This window comes from Rhineura floridana, chromosome 2, assembly GCF_030035675.1.
Source record: "Rhineura floridana isolate rRhiFlo1 chromosome 2, rRhiFlo1.hap2, whole genome shotgun sequence".
NCBI lineage: Eukaryota > Metazoa > Chordata > Lepidosauria > Squamata > Rhineuridae > Rhineura > Rhineura floridana.
Genome location: NC_084481.1, coordinates 11,652,393 through 11,665,259, shown reverse-complemented (window position 1 = coordinate 11,665,259; position 12,867 = coordinate 11,652,393). Strand labels below are relative to the sequence as shown.

At 40.5% G+C, this 12,867-nt stretch overlaps 1 protein-coding gene across 1 annotated transcript in view; it reads left to right on the top strand.

Annotated features, from left to right (window-relative positions):
* Window positions 1–12,867, top strand: part of DYTN (dystrotelin) — a 59,737-nt gene that overhangs the window by 33,561 nt on the left and 13,309 nt on the right. The window contains exons 9-10 of the mRNA XM_061607505.1: window positions 1,207–1,352; window positions 12,018–12,189. Of these exons, the coding sequence (XP_061463489.1) occupies window positions 1,207–1,352; window positions 12,018–12,189 (318 nt within the window). The remainder of the gene's footprint in view (window positions 1–1,206; window positions 1,353–12,017; window positions 12,190–12,867) is intronic.

Sequence of the window (12,867 nt, the reverse complement as noted above, 5' to 3'; positions counted from 1 at the left end):
GGGGCCTCCTTCAGGTGCCCTCACCATTTGAGGTGAGGTGGGTGACTACCAGACAGGACCTTTCAGTGGTGGCGCTCCGTATGTGGAGTTCTCTCCCCAGAGAAAACTACTTTGTCCCTTTGGCACCAGGCAAACACATTTTTACTTTCCCAAGCTTAGATCCAGTTTTAATCCTTCTGACTATTTTAGGTTCCTTTTCTAATTTTCTGGCTAATTTCAGTTTTAGTTTCTGTATTTACATTCTAATTGGTTTCTGATTTGTTTTTGTAAACTACCCTGGGAGTATATTGAAGGGTGTTATGAAAATACTTATGATATAAAAATAGGTAATATTTAGGTTTCTCAAGTGATTTATTATGGTGACGTTTAATAGTGGCATTCATTTATGGCAATTGAATAAATGTTTACTTTTTCTTGATAGGCATTTAATGTTTGGTAACATGCAGATTGTAATTTTTGTGTTGAAATCACTGCCAAATAATAACAGTCACCTTTATTGCACTCTCCACTCTGCACAGGTGTGAATCCCTAATTCCTAAGGTACAAGGTGAAGAAAAAAATATGTTTAATTCCTTTAACCTTTAAGTATTCTAGAGGCAAAGAAAATAATTTTCTATCTAGAAGCTTTTCTGTGATTACCGTGGAGCAGGGAGACTTTATATGGGTTCTCTGTCTTGCAGGGTACCTACGTTTATATGACCTTGAGGTATGCAGACCCAAGCTGTCATCATCTTACAATGGAACTAGTTTAAAATTTGTTCTTAATGCTGCCTCATGGAGACTGCCCTTGCTCAAAATGCATCAGGACTCAATATGTTTTATTAAAAGAAGCTTGATACCCACTTGCTGAACTTTTGTCATGTCACCAACCTCTCCCAAACTCCTAGGATCTGCCAAATATTAGCACCTCAATCTTGTCTGGATTCAATTTCTGTTATCATGCACTTTACTGGTCTGTTTTCTTTTGGGAAGAAAAGGAGATAAGAGGTCAGTTTCATCATCCACTGATTCCTTAACAGAGGGATGGGGAATCTGTCGGGCTCCCATTTTTCAGGCCCACCAAACAGCATGACCAACGGTAAGGGATGATGGGAATGAGTCCAGCAGCATCTGGAGGGCACAGCGTTGGCTATCCCTAATGTAACATTTTTCATCAGGCTTTCTGTATATACATCTCCTTTCTCTGTCATCATGTCATTTGGGCAGGTGTCAGCAAAGGAGAGCACCAAGCTATTTTTCCGCATTATCCGAAACAACTTGCTGCAAAGGCGCTGCAAGAGGAAGGAAGCGCTGAGAAGAAATGCCTTGATAGTGATGGGAGATGGTGACTTTTCTACCCGCAGCTACGCACAGTGAGTGTATCATTTTATATATTGTGTTTGTAGCTCTTAGGGTGCCTTTTACCAAATATGTGTGCGCATGCTTTTTAGATAGAACAGACTGTGATGTTCTTGCTTGTAGGGTAAATATGGTAAGTGCTGTTTATATAGAAGACATATGGTAAGTGGAGTGAAAGAGGAGGGGGGAGTACATGAGCAGTAGAATGCTGGGTGATTGGCTGAGCATTTGAATGGCTGGGAGTATAAATGGAAGAATGACAGTTGAATCTGGGTGGATGTTGGGAGTGTGGAGAAAGAGGTGTTTGAGGGGGGAGGTCGGGAGTTGGAGTTCTGATTAATAATAAGGCAAGTACAAAACAGGAATAGATGAAACCATACGCTTGTGAAACATTCTAAAACTAATCTCGTTATTTCTGATATTTAATAAATACTTATTTGGTTTACCAAAGGCCTGATCCTTGGCTGGGGGATATACATACCAGAAGGGAGGGCAAGGTAATTACCAAGGCTGAACAGAAACAGTATCTAATGGTGGCAGCAGTGAAGGGAGGAATAATAACATTACAAGTATCCAGAGCAACCCAGAGTTGTATGCATTATCTATAAAGATACAAGGGGGTTGGGAACAGCATAAGCACGCAGTCACAAAAGTAACCACCTAGAGAGAGACTCAGGCAAAGTCTCTGGGAATATTGGTTATAGGATGTGACTGGTGGTGCTGCCTAGCAGGGGGATCTAGTGAGATCTGTGCTAGAGCAGAGTGAGAAACCATATAAAGGACGGTCTGGACTGGTGGTATCCCTGGTGGTGCCTAGTGAAAGGCAGTAGCCACAAGCAGGTGGGAACCTGACAGGGAGAACCAGGGGAGGGCGTCACACAGACCATCACCGAGATGTTGGACAGTTATTCAGATATGTTCAGATGCAGAGGATGCACATTTCTGCAAAGGCCTTTCTTTGACCTGTAAAATACAGCTGCTGGCAGTAACTTTTTTTTTATTAAAGATCATGTTTAAAATCATATGTAACCAATGCATAATATAAAGTTTAAGAAATTACTAAAAATATATAAACACTATCAAACAAAATAAAGCAAAAGAGAAAAGGAAATAAATGTATGTTACGGTCTTGTTTTGCATTTCAATATTGTATAAAACAACTGCATTCCTTTTTAAAAAATGATTTTCCTTACGTTCTCCCTGTTCCGCTCACACTGTCCATGTTAGTTAACTTGGAACAACTATGTCCCACAGGGTTATGTCATTTTGCACAAATTAGTCAGAAGCACTATGCCATTCTGCAAGTATAGTAAACAGCCTGATCTGCAGCCTCCATTAGTCTGAACCAGAGAGAGCAGAGTCTTGGTGCATTACTTTAAAGGAAACTGAATTTGTAAGTGTAGAGAGCTTTGAAGTAGGCCCTAGAAAGTTGAAACATGGGCCAGGCCCAGCAGCTGATGTTGTTGGACATCTGCTAGGTGCTGTGCATCATCAGAAGGGTGAAAACCAGTGGCTGAAGCCCCTGAAGCAATCTGCTGATTCCAGACCTGGAGAAGAGCTACCTCTACACATGTGCCTACACTCCAGGGCAAATCATCACTAACCAGTTGCTTCTTTGCATGCCTTCTAGCTTCCCAAGCATGGCTCATGAGACGACCTTCTGCCACACAGACAACACATGCCCATTGGCCTGGCATCAGTACCAACTTCTCCATGTTGCCTGGTCCTTCAGCCACACTGGAGCACCTATCTCTTGCTCCGGCCACAGGACAAAAAACTGCCCTATTCCAATCTGAGCAGTGTCTGGACAGCAGCTACTCATAACTAGGGATTGGGGAGAATTTCGATTCAGTCTGCATTTCAAGCCGAATCTGTCCAATTTGCACTTTCTGAAACAATATCAGAACCAGAACATAGTCATCCACTGAAACTCACACTTATTTGAATTTTGCAGTGCAGTTCCCCAACCCAACCCAGGTTTACAAAGACGCATACGTTAGGGGAAAGTGTGCATCAAGATGAATATATGAGTGAAAATAACATTAAAATTCATTATATGATGAGAAATGGCTTGCAAAAATGTGTACGTTAGTCAAAACTGCCTACAAAAACATGTTTATTAGGAAAAAATGGCACTAAAATGCTGGAGAATTTTCATGAGGATTTAAATTGTTTTTGCTGCAGAAATGTGGAGAACTGAAGATTAGAAAAACCAACCACCCCTACTCATAACTCATATAATACGATCACTGCCCCCTCTTCTCACCCTGAAGTGGCCACTGTACCTCTTCCTCCTTCATTCTGGATAGTTGTGCTAGCTCACAGGATTCTCCCTGCTCCTCTGCAGGAGTGGCCTCTATTCCCCCACAGGCCTAGGCAGATTGTGGGAGGGCTTGTCTGTTGGAACTTCTGGCAATCAAACTTGGATGTACCTTTTTCTGCCTACCAGGTATACTGCCTCCACAGGGATCTTGCAGATTTGTTACAAGGGAGAGGATGACTACCAGGGAGGACACCTTTATCAAAAACAGAACAAAAGCAAATGTTCTAGAATATTAGATAGGCACCATAGATTCTTTGCCCACTCAAGGCAGGGTATGTTGGCACCAACTTCTTTTTCTTCTTCTTCTTCTTCTTAATAATAATAATATAATTTATATTCCTCCCAGAAGGAGCCCAGGGCGGCAAACAAAAAACCTAAAAACGCTCTAAAACAGCTTTTTAAAAGGCTTTAAAGCATACTAAAGCAAAACATCTTTAAACATCTTTTTTTTAAAGAGCTTTAAGACATCTTAAAAAACAATTCAACACAGACGCAGTCTGTGATCTGCTTGTGCTAATTCTTATATTGAGGGAGCGCAGTGAGCACTGTGCTTTGATCATCTCCTTTTAAGGAAGAATTTATGACAGAAATGGCTTTGAGATGAAAAATCTGAGACCATGTGAAAAGTTAAAAGTGGCTTATAAAAATGAATTTACATCAGGTTACTATGTTACAGGCAGAAATGAAGATTAGCCCTAACTAGGGGCAATATTTGTTTGCACAGTCATTCACAGATGGCTACTCTTGCTGTACAAGGTGCTACTATTAGGAAATTATTTGCAGGTTTCAATCAGTTAAGGTGATGAACTGGCTTGATTTGATGTAGGCCTGGGCCAGACAATCTCAATTACTGTTTTCTTGACTTTGCCTGATGCTTTTGCCTGATTGTGTTTGTAATATTGCAAAATCTGTTGGCATACAACAAGTTCCCCAACAATTAGATACTCTGTGAACAATGTTAGTATGTGGCCAACTTTCATTTATGGTCCCAGTTAGAAGAGATAGGTCTTTCCATCTGTCTATGAACTATAGAAGTCTGATCATGAGAGAAATGTAAGTTAAGAATCATAAAGTTTGCAGGATCTACAATGCTGGATGCACCTACAGCATCTCTGTCAGATACATCTAGAGAAGGAGAGCCTGCCACCATCCACTTCCACTGCCAGACAGCTTTTGCTGGTAGGAAGTTTCTCCTAATGCGGGGGCAAGGAAGCTCAGACAAGGGGCCAAATGTCACCCTTCCAGCTTCTCTGTATGGCTCTTGGGACTCTCTCCAGGCTACACTCCTCACCAGTCCTGCTTCTGCCCTCCTTGACTGTTTTTGCCTGTTTTGTCCTTGAATCCTGATCATGGCTTTTGCTTGCCTGGATGGAAGATGGAGAGATGTACACGAGCGTGTAGCGCATGCCTGGAATGCAGCCTACTGTGCAAAGTCACTCCCACTGTTCTGCCACTTTTGTCCCTGGCCCCACCCAGCACAGGCAAGCAGCCTCTGGAAAGATGTCCACAAGGGAGGGTGGGCTGAAAAAGATTCTCCACCCTTGGCCCAATATTAGCCGAAACCTGCTTCCCCATAGTTTTGTCAAGAGTGGGAAGAACTTTGATGGGAGAGGGTCCTAAACTGAAAATTTGGAAAGAGGTATGTGTGTGTGTAGGTGGGAGAGACCTTTAAGTTTGGTTTCAGCAGTAACAAGGGAAGGTACCTTTAAATTTATACATTGTTGGTATCTCATTCTGAGAAAAGTAAGCTTAATGTATGCATCAGTGAGTCCAGTAATGCTCAGAACTGGGCAAATATGTACATATATGATGGGGATGTGACATTATAAAAATGTTTTTTGGGTGAGGGGGAATTTTGGAATGTAGTAATATAGCAAGCCACCATACAGATCTTTCCCCAATGTTGGTGTTGTTTACTGTCTTTGATTATCAAAATTCAGATGTGCCATATAAAAATATGTTATCGGTGCTATTAGCTGCAGCTAAACAGTTTAGCGAAAAATTGGAAAAATGAAGATGGAGGGACATTTATTCATGGAAAAATTTTAAATGGCACTATGCCTCAATGGAAAGATTGACAAAGCAAATACAAGCAATGAGACAAACAAATGTGGAAGGTGATTTCGTAAGACAGCGGTACAGATTCGTTCTATGGTCAAGAGCTAGTGAAATTGGGACTTCAACATTGGTTTCACAAGAGGTTATGGAACATGGAACGTGAGAAGCATGAACCAGGGAAAGTTAGAAATTGTCAAACAAGAAATGGAACGTATCAACATTACAATACTTGTTGTGAGTGAACTAAAATGGACAGGAATGGGACATTTTCAATCAGGCAACTACAAAATATTTTATGCAGGAAATGAGAAATTAAGAAGAAATGGGGTTGCTTTAATAGTGAGAAGTGATGTAGCAAGAGCAATTAGGAGCTACAACGCAAGGTCTGAGCAAGTTATATCAATGAGATTAAACGGGAAACCTATCAACATAACCATCATCCAAGTCTATGCTGCAAACGCAGAAGAAGAGGAATTGGAGAGATTTTATCCAGAAGTACAGGAAGAAATTGATCACACACCAAAACAAGATGTGCTGATAATTATGGGGGATTGGAATGCAAAAGTAGGAAACAGAGAAGAACCAGGAATTGTGGGGAAATGGGGCCTTGTCCTGCCCAGAGTAAGAATCATGAAACGGAGGCGAGACTGGAATCAATTCTTGTTTTATTAAAGTAACATCAAAGGCAAGGCGTCTCATAGAGGTCACTAACTAGCTCACTGTAATCCCTAAGTAATTACTCAGGCTTACTCTGCAGCATGTAAGGGAAGTTGACTCAGCACCCACAACAGGGACGCGCGGGCTTATATAGGAAAGGTTTTCACTCGCAACCTCTCGGCATCGCGCACAGGGTGACAGAGGGCACACACATGTCTGTTCATCGGACTGTCTAGACTCCTCAGGTGCCAGCTCCATTGAAGGGGGAGGAGATGTTTCTGGTGGGGAGGCGTTTGAAGGGCCAGCCAAGGACTCCTGGGCGGGTGGAGTTGCCGTGCGTGAGAGGTCTTGCTCCAACAGCTCTCCTGGGACGCTTGGCAAAGGACGAGTCTCCACATGAGTGGGTGACATTCCCGTGGGAATTGGAGAGCGGTTGGGCATGCCTCCACCCCCAGATCTTCAGGAGCATCCTCCCCATCTGACATCTCTCCCATCTGCGGAGCTGGGGGTGTGCACACACCCCCAGAGTCACTTTGCACTGGAAAGGGATCCTGGGGCTCCCCCAGCCCTGGATCCAGGCCCCCTTGGGCCCCCTGGGTCTCGACAGGCCTAGGAGACAGAAATGAAGCAGGAGAAAGACTTATTGAATTCTGTGAAGCCAATAATTTGTTTCTTGCCAACACATTTTTTGAGCAACCAAAAAGATGACTGTACACATGGACATCACCAAATGGTCAATATAGGAATCAAATTGATTATATAATTGGAAGCAGAAGATGGAGAAGTTCCATACTTTCTGCGAAAACAAGACCAGGAGCAGACCGCAGTACAGATCATGAACTGGTCGTATCAAAAATCAGAGTAAAGCTAAAGAAGAACAACAAAGCAATCATAATGCCAAAATACAATTTAAATAACATCCCAGAATCATATAAAGATCAAATAAGGAACAGGTTTGAGGCTTTAAACTTAGTTGACAGAGAACCAGAAGAACTATGGAATGAAGTCAGAGACGTTATCAGGGAAGAATGCAAAAAGACAATACCTCTAGTTAAAAAGAGAGAAAGACCTCAATGGATGATTGAAGAAACTCTTAAAATGCTTAAAGAGAAAAGGAAAGCAAAACCAAAGGAGATAGAAACACGGTCAGAACCCTAAATGCAACAATACAGTGACTAGTACGTAGTGACAAAGAGAACTATTACAATAGTTACTGCATAGAAATAGAAGAGGACAACAAAAAGCGTAGAACAAGAGCCCTGTTCCAAAAGATTAGAGAAATGAAAGGGAAATTTAAATCAAGAGCAGGGATGTTGAATAATCAACAGGAGAACACACTGACTAACTGAGATGAAATAAAAGGAAGATGGAAGCAATACACTGAAGAATTCTATAAAAGAGATGCCAGGATGACAGATTCATTCATGGAGGAACCGTATGATGAAGAACCAGAAATTTTAGAATGTGAGGTGAAAGCTGCTCTTTAAATACTTGGAAAAACAATTCACCAGGAATAGATGGCATACCAATAGAATTGCTACAAGCTACTGAGACTGAATCTGTCCAAATTTTGACAAAAATTTGTCAAGAAATATGGAAAAGTAAACAATGGCCCATAGACTGGAAGCGTTCCGTATACATCCCAATTCCAAAGAAAGGGGATCCCAGGGAATGCAGTAATTATCGAACTATTGCCTTAATATCCCTTGCAAGTAAAGTAATGCTCAAGATTCTACAACAAAAGCGTGGAGCGAGAAATGCCAGATGTCCAAGCTGGACGTTGGATAATGAGACGGAGACGGACCAAGGAATTTCAGAAGAAAATCACCCTGTGCTTTATAGATTACAGCAAAACCTTTGACTGTGTAGATCATGAAAAACTATGGAATGCTTTAAAAGAAATGAGGGTGCCACAGCATCTGATTGTCCTAATGCACAACCTATACTCTGGACAAGAGGCTACTGTAAGGACAGAATATGGAGAAACCAACTGGTTCCCCATCAAAAAGGGTGTGAGACAGGGGTGTATTTTATCACCCTATTTGTTTAATCTATATGCAGAACATATCATACGGAAAGCGGGATTAGACCAATAGGAAGTAGTTGTGAAAATTGGAGGGAGAAATATCAATAATTTAAGATATGCAGATGATACCATACTACTAGCAGAAACAAGTAATGATTTGAAACAAATGCTGATGAGAACTAAAGAGGAAAGCACAAAAGCAAGACTACAGCTGAACGGCAAAAAAACTAAAGTAATGACAACAGAAGATTTATATAACTTTACAGTTGACAATGAGGACATTGAACTTGTCAAGGATTATCAATACCTCGGCACAGTCATTAACCAAAATGGGGACAATAGTCAAGAAATCAGAAGAAGGCTAGGACTGGGTAGGGCAGCTGTGAGAGAACTAGAAAAGGTCCTCAAATGCAAAGATGTATCACTGAACACTAAAGTCAGGATCATTCAGACCATGATATTTCCAATCTTTATGTATGGATGTGAAAGTTGGACAGTGAAAAAAACTGATAAGAGAAAAATCATTTGAAATGTGGTGTTGGAGGAGAGCTTTAAGGATACCATGGCCTGCGAAAAAGACAAATAATTGGGTGTTAGAACAAATTAAACCAGAACTATCACTAGAAGCTAAAATGATGAAACTGAGGTTATCATTCTTTGGACACATAATGAGAAGACATGATTCATTAGAAAAGATGATAATGTTGGGAAAAACAGAAGGGAGTAGAAAAAGGGGAAGGCCAAATGAGAGATGGATTGATTCCATAAAGGAATCCACAGACCTGAATTTACAAGATCTGAACAGGGTGGTTCATGACAGATGCTCTTGGAGGTCACTGATTCATAGGGTTGCCATAAGTTGTAGTTGACTTGGAGGCACATAACAACAACAATGAGAGTTTATGGAGAGGCTTGATAGGCTGAGATGGAATTCTGTTCTGTTCTGTAGGCTGTTCTCATTCTCCCTATGTAATATGAAAATAAGAATAATGATGCAAATGATAGTATTGTATACCAGGAAAAGTAAACCAAACATGATTTCTATGTATTGTAATTTTTATATGTTGTTATAGATGAAAAATGAAAAGTTAAAAACTGGGAAGAAGGCTCCCTTCAATTAGCCTTCAGCTTGGCTTCAATATTATACTTCTAATCTAATAATCTATATTTTCATAATGAGTTGTGTTAGCATCTTGAAATGCTTGCTCTTATTTGATCCTCTGCTGTGCTCTGCTTTATGAACTGAACAGGCCATTAAGAAAACAACTATTTTATAAAGGGTGAAATTCTCTCATCTGCAGAGGGTCAGCACAATCGTAATGTTCCTCTTTGCTTGCATTTTAGTCTTCATTTGAAATGTCATTTTAATGATGCTTTTTCTGAAAGAGTATATCAGCACATGCAAGTTGGAAGGGTATAAAATGCTTTGTAGCGTGCTGCAGAGTAGGATCATACAGGCACTGTCAAATCAACATGCACAGTTCAGACCCCCATCATAGTGCCAGCAGAACTGTTAGCCCTGGAAAATTGAACTTAAAGGTTGTAACACACAATCCAATGCATGTTTTCTTGGAAGTAAGTCCCATTACATTCAGTGGGACTAACTTCTTTTTTTTTTTTTCAATAATTTTTATTCAGATTTTCATAAAACATACAAGACAAAATCATAAAACATTCAAAGACAAAAAACAAAATCAAAAATAGTTAAACAAAAAGAAAAAAAGAAAAAAAAAACAAAAATAAAAAATAAAGAGTAAAATATTGACTTCCCATTTGTCAAAGATCAAATCAGTTATAAGTCTATAATATATAACAATCCTGTCTCTTAAGTCATATTATAAAATCACTTTCCTCCAGTAGTTATCTTACTTAATCATCAAATCTCATAAACATTACTTTATTCTTTCCACAAAAAGTCAAAGAGAGGTTTCAATTCTTTAAGAAATATATCTATCAATTTTTTTTTTCCAGATAAGCATATCGATTAATCCATCTCATTACTAATTATGATAATCTTGTTGTCATAACCATAGTCAAAATAAACATTTCAATTAATCCATCACATCAGAATCTGTTAGGTTCAGTAAATTCAGTAGCCATTGTTCTATTATCCCTATTAGTTCCATTTTCCATCTTCCATCTTCAGTAGTCTTGTTAAGTCCAGTAATTTCAGTATCCAATCTTCCATTATCAGTATTCCATAATAATCTTGCTGTCAAAGCCATAGTCATATAGTAAGAGTCTGATGGGAATTACCTCTATCCCAAATATTTTCTTGCCATCCATTCTGAATAGGTTGCTGAAATACTGCTGTAAAATCATATCTCTGTTCTTTTTTTCAAAATACACTGGGTCATCTCTTAAAAGTTTTTCCATTGTCACATGAAGACTAACTTCTAAGTAAGTATGTGTAAGTCTAATTCAGGAGTGGGAAACCTTTGGCCCTTCAGATGTTGCTGAACTACAATTCCCATCGGCCCAGCATGCATAGCCATCTCACAATCAAACTTGAATTTGAAAAGAGGATTGCTGTGCAGCAGACAGAAAGTGGGGGGAGCTTGTGATCAAACATCCAAACATATCTTGGGCATGCGGAACTAGCGGCACAAATATTTGGATCCAGAGTGTGTGTGTATGTGTGTTTGAAAAACATTGTCTATAGCTTAGCTCTCAGAATCAAACCTATTTGCAGCAACAAAAAGAAATACCAAAGAAGGATTAGTGAACTTAAAGAACACCTTCTGAGAGTATATCTTCCACATGTAATCCATGCCTCCATTCTATCCAGAGAAAACCTCCTCCATCATAATGAGGTTTCAAAAAACAAAGACCAACGTATTCCATTTGTGGAAGATTTCTATCCAACATTTCCTATCACCTAGCAATTAGGGAGAGCTATCCATTGCTAGCAAACTCAGAACATCTTGCTGGAGCCATCAACAAGCCTCCTGTTGTAGCATTTCACCAGCCTCCTAATTTATGCAAACTATTAGTGAGAGCTGTGCTTAAGCCACCTATCAGTAATCCTGGATCTCATCCTTGTCACTCCAAGTGCTGTGTCACCTGTGTGTACCTTATGGAGACAATTACTTTCAAAAGCACGAGGATGGGCAGAACATATTCCATCAAACAGAACATCACCTGCAGGTCCTGCAATATAATTTAGGTCAGTGAATGCAAAAAACCAAGATGCCATATCTAGTACATAGGAAAAACTACAACTGACCTACACACACACTTCAGAAACCACAAATTGGCAATCTTGACCAAAAAAGGGGAGCAACCAGTTGCAAAACATTTCAACATTGAGGGCCACACCCCGTTGGACTTATATATAACAGCTAGAGAGATGCCAGCAGAGCCAACAGCACTAAGAGGGAGAACTTGTGGATATACTCTCTGGACACATTGGCACCACATGGCCTGAACCTGGAGGACAGTACCAGCATTACTTAGCTTGTGCAAAGAAAGCCCCTCGGAGCATTCCATCTTCAAAGCTCTATAACTGCCACCTTGGTAATAGCATTTGTATGTAGGTTCTAGCTATCAGACTGATGTATAAGGAGTAAGTTTGTTCAGTGTCTCATTTTAATCCTGTCTACCTTCTTCTTGCAGCCCTGGTTCACTCCAGCCCACCTCTTCAGGGCAACCTGTGCCACTTAATCTGTCTTCCTCAGTGCCAACTTTAGACCTACAGCTGAGCAGTCCTTTAGATGTCAAAGTATCCCAAGCACAGCTGGTGCAAAACGACAAGAGACCATTAGGTCAAGATACAACATCCAATCAGGTAATTAATACTGCGCAAGGAACCCCACTAAACCCTAGCAGACCGAGAGCTGATAGGAGATTCTGTAGCTTTGTAAGCTGAAAATGGTGTAAATTTGATATAATTCCTGCATGTATTTTGGGTAAATGTCATCTAATATAATACAGGTATTGGATCTCTGCTGAGACCTGTTGGGTGCTGTCAGTGTATCATGCCAGGGTGGGTGTTATGCAACATGCTGGGCTGAACAAGTTGCCTCTGGTGGACTCAGTATGATGAGATGAGGCCAGGAATTTATAAAGGGACCCAGGACTGGCAAAGGACCCACCATTTCAGCAACGTCTCTGTTCTCTCTTTGCACGGAGCACTCGAGTAGGTTGGTGGCAATATGACAGACTTCATCATTTGCATGCCCACCCTCTTCCAGGTTAAGGGCGTCTACTGAGGCTGCCTTGCGCAAGAGTAGCCCACATCCCAGAGCCTGCGCTGGGACTGAACCACATGTTTACTGTCAGATGTGCATTCTGCAAATCCACTGCTACGCCACCAAAATAACTACTGTGGATATGTGTAAAGTCAGTTCAGCCAGAAACCCCATTGAAGATATTAATTACAACTGTAAATACCCTTATAGGATTATTGTCAAATTATGCAGTTTTGAACTGTACATGGAATACCACCAGTCCAGATGAGATAAAA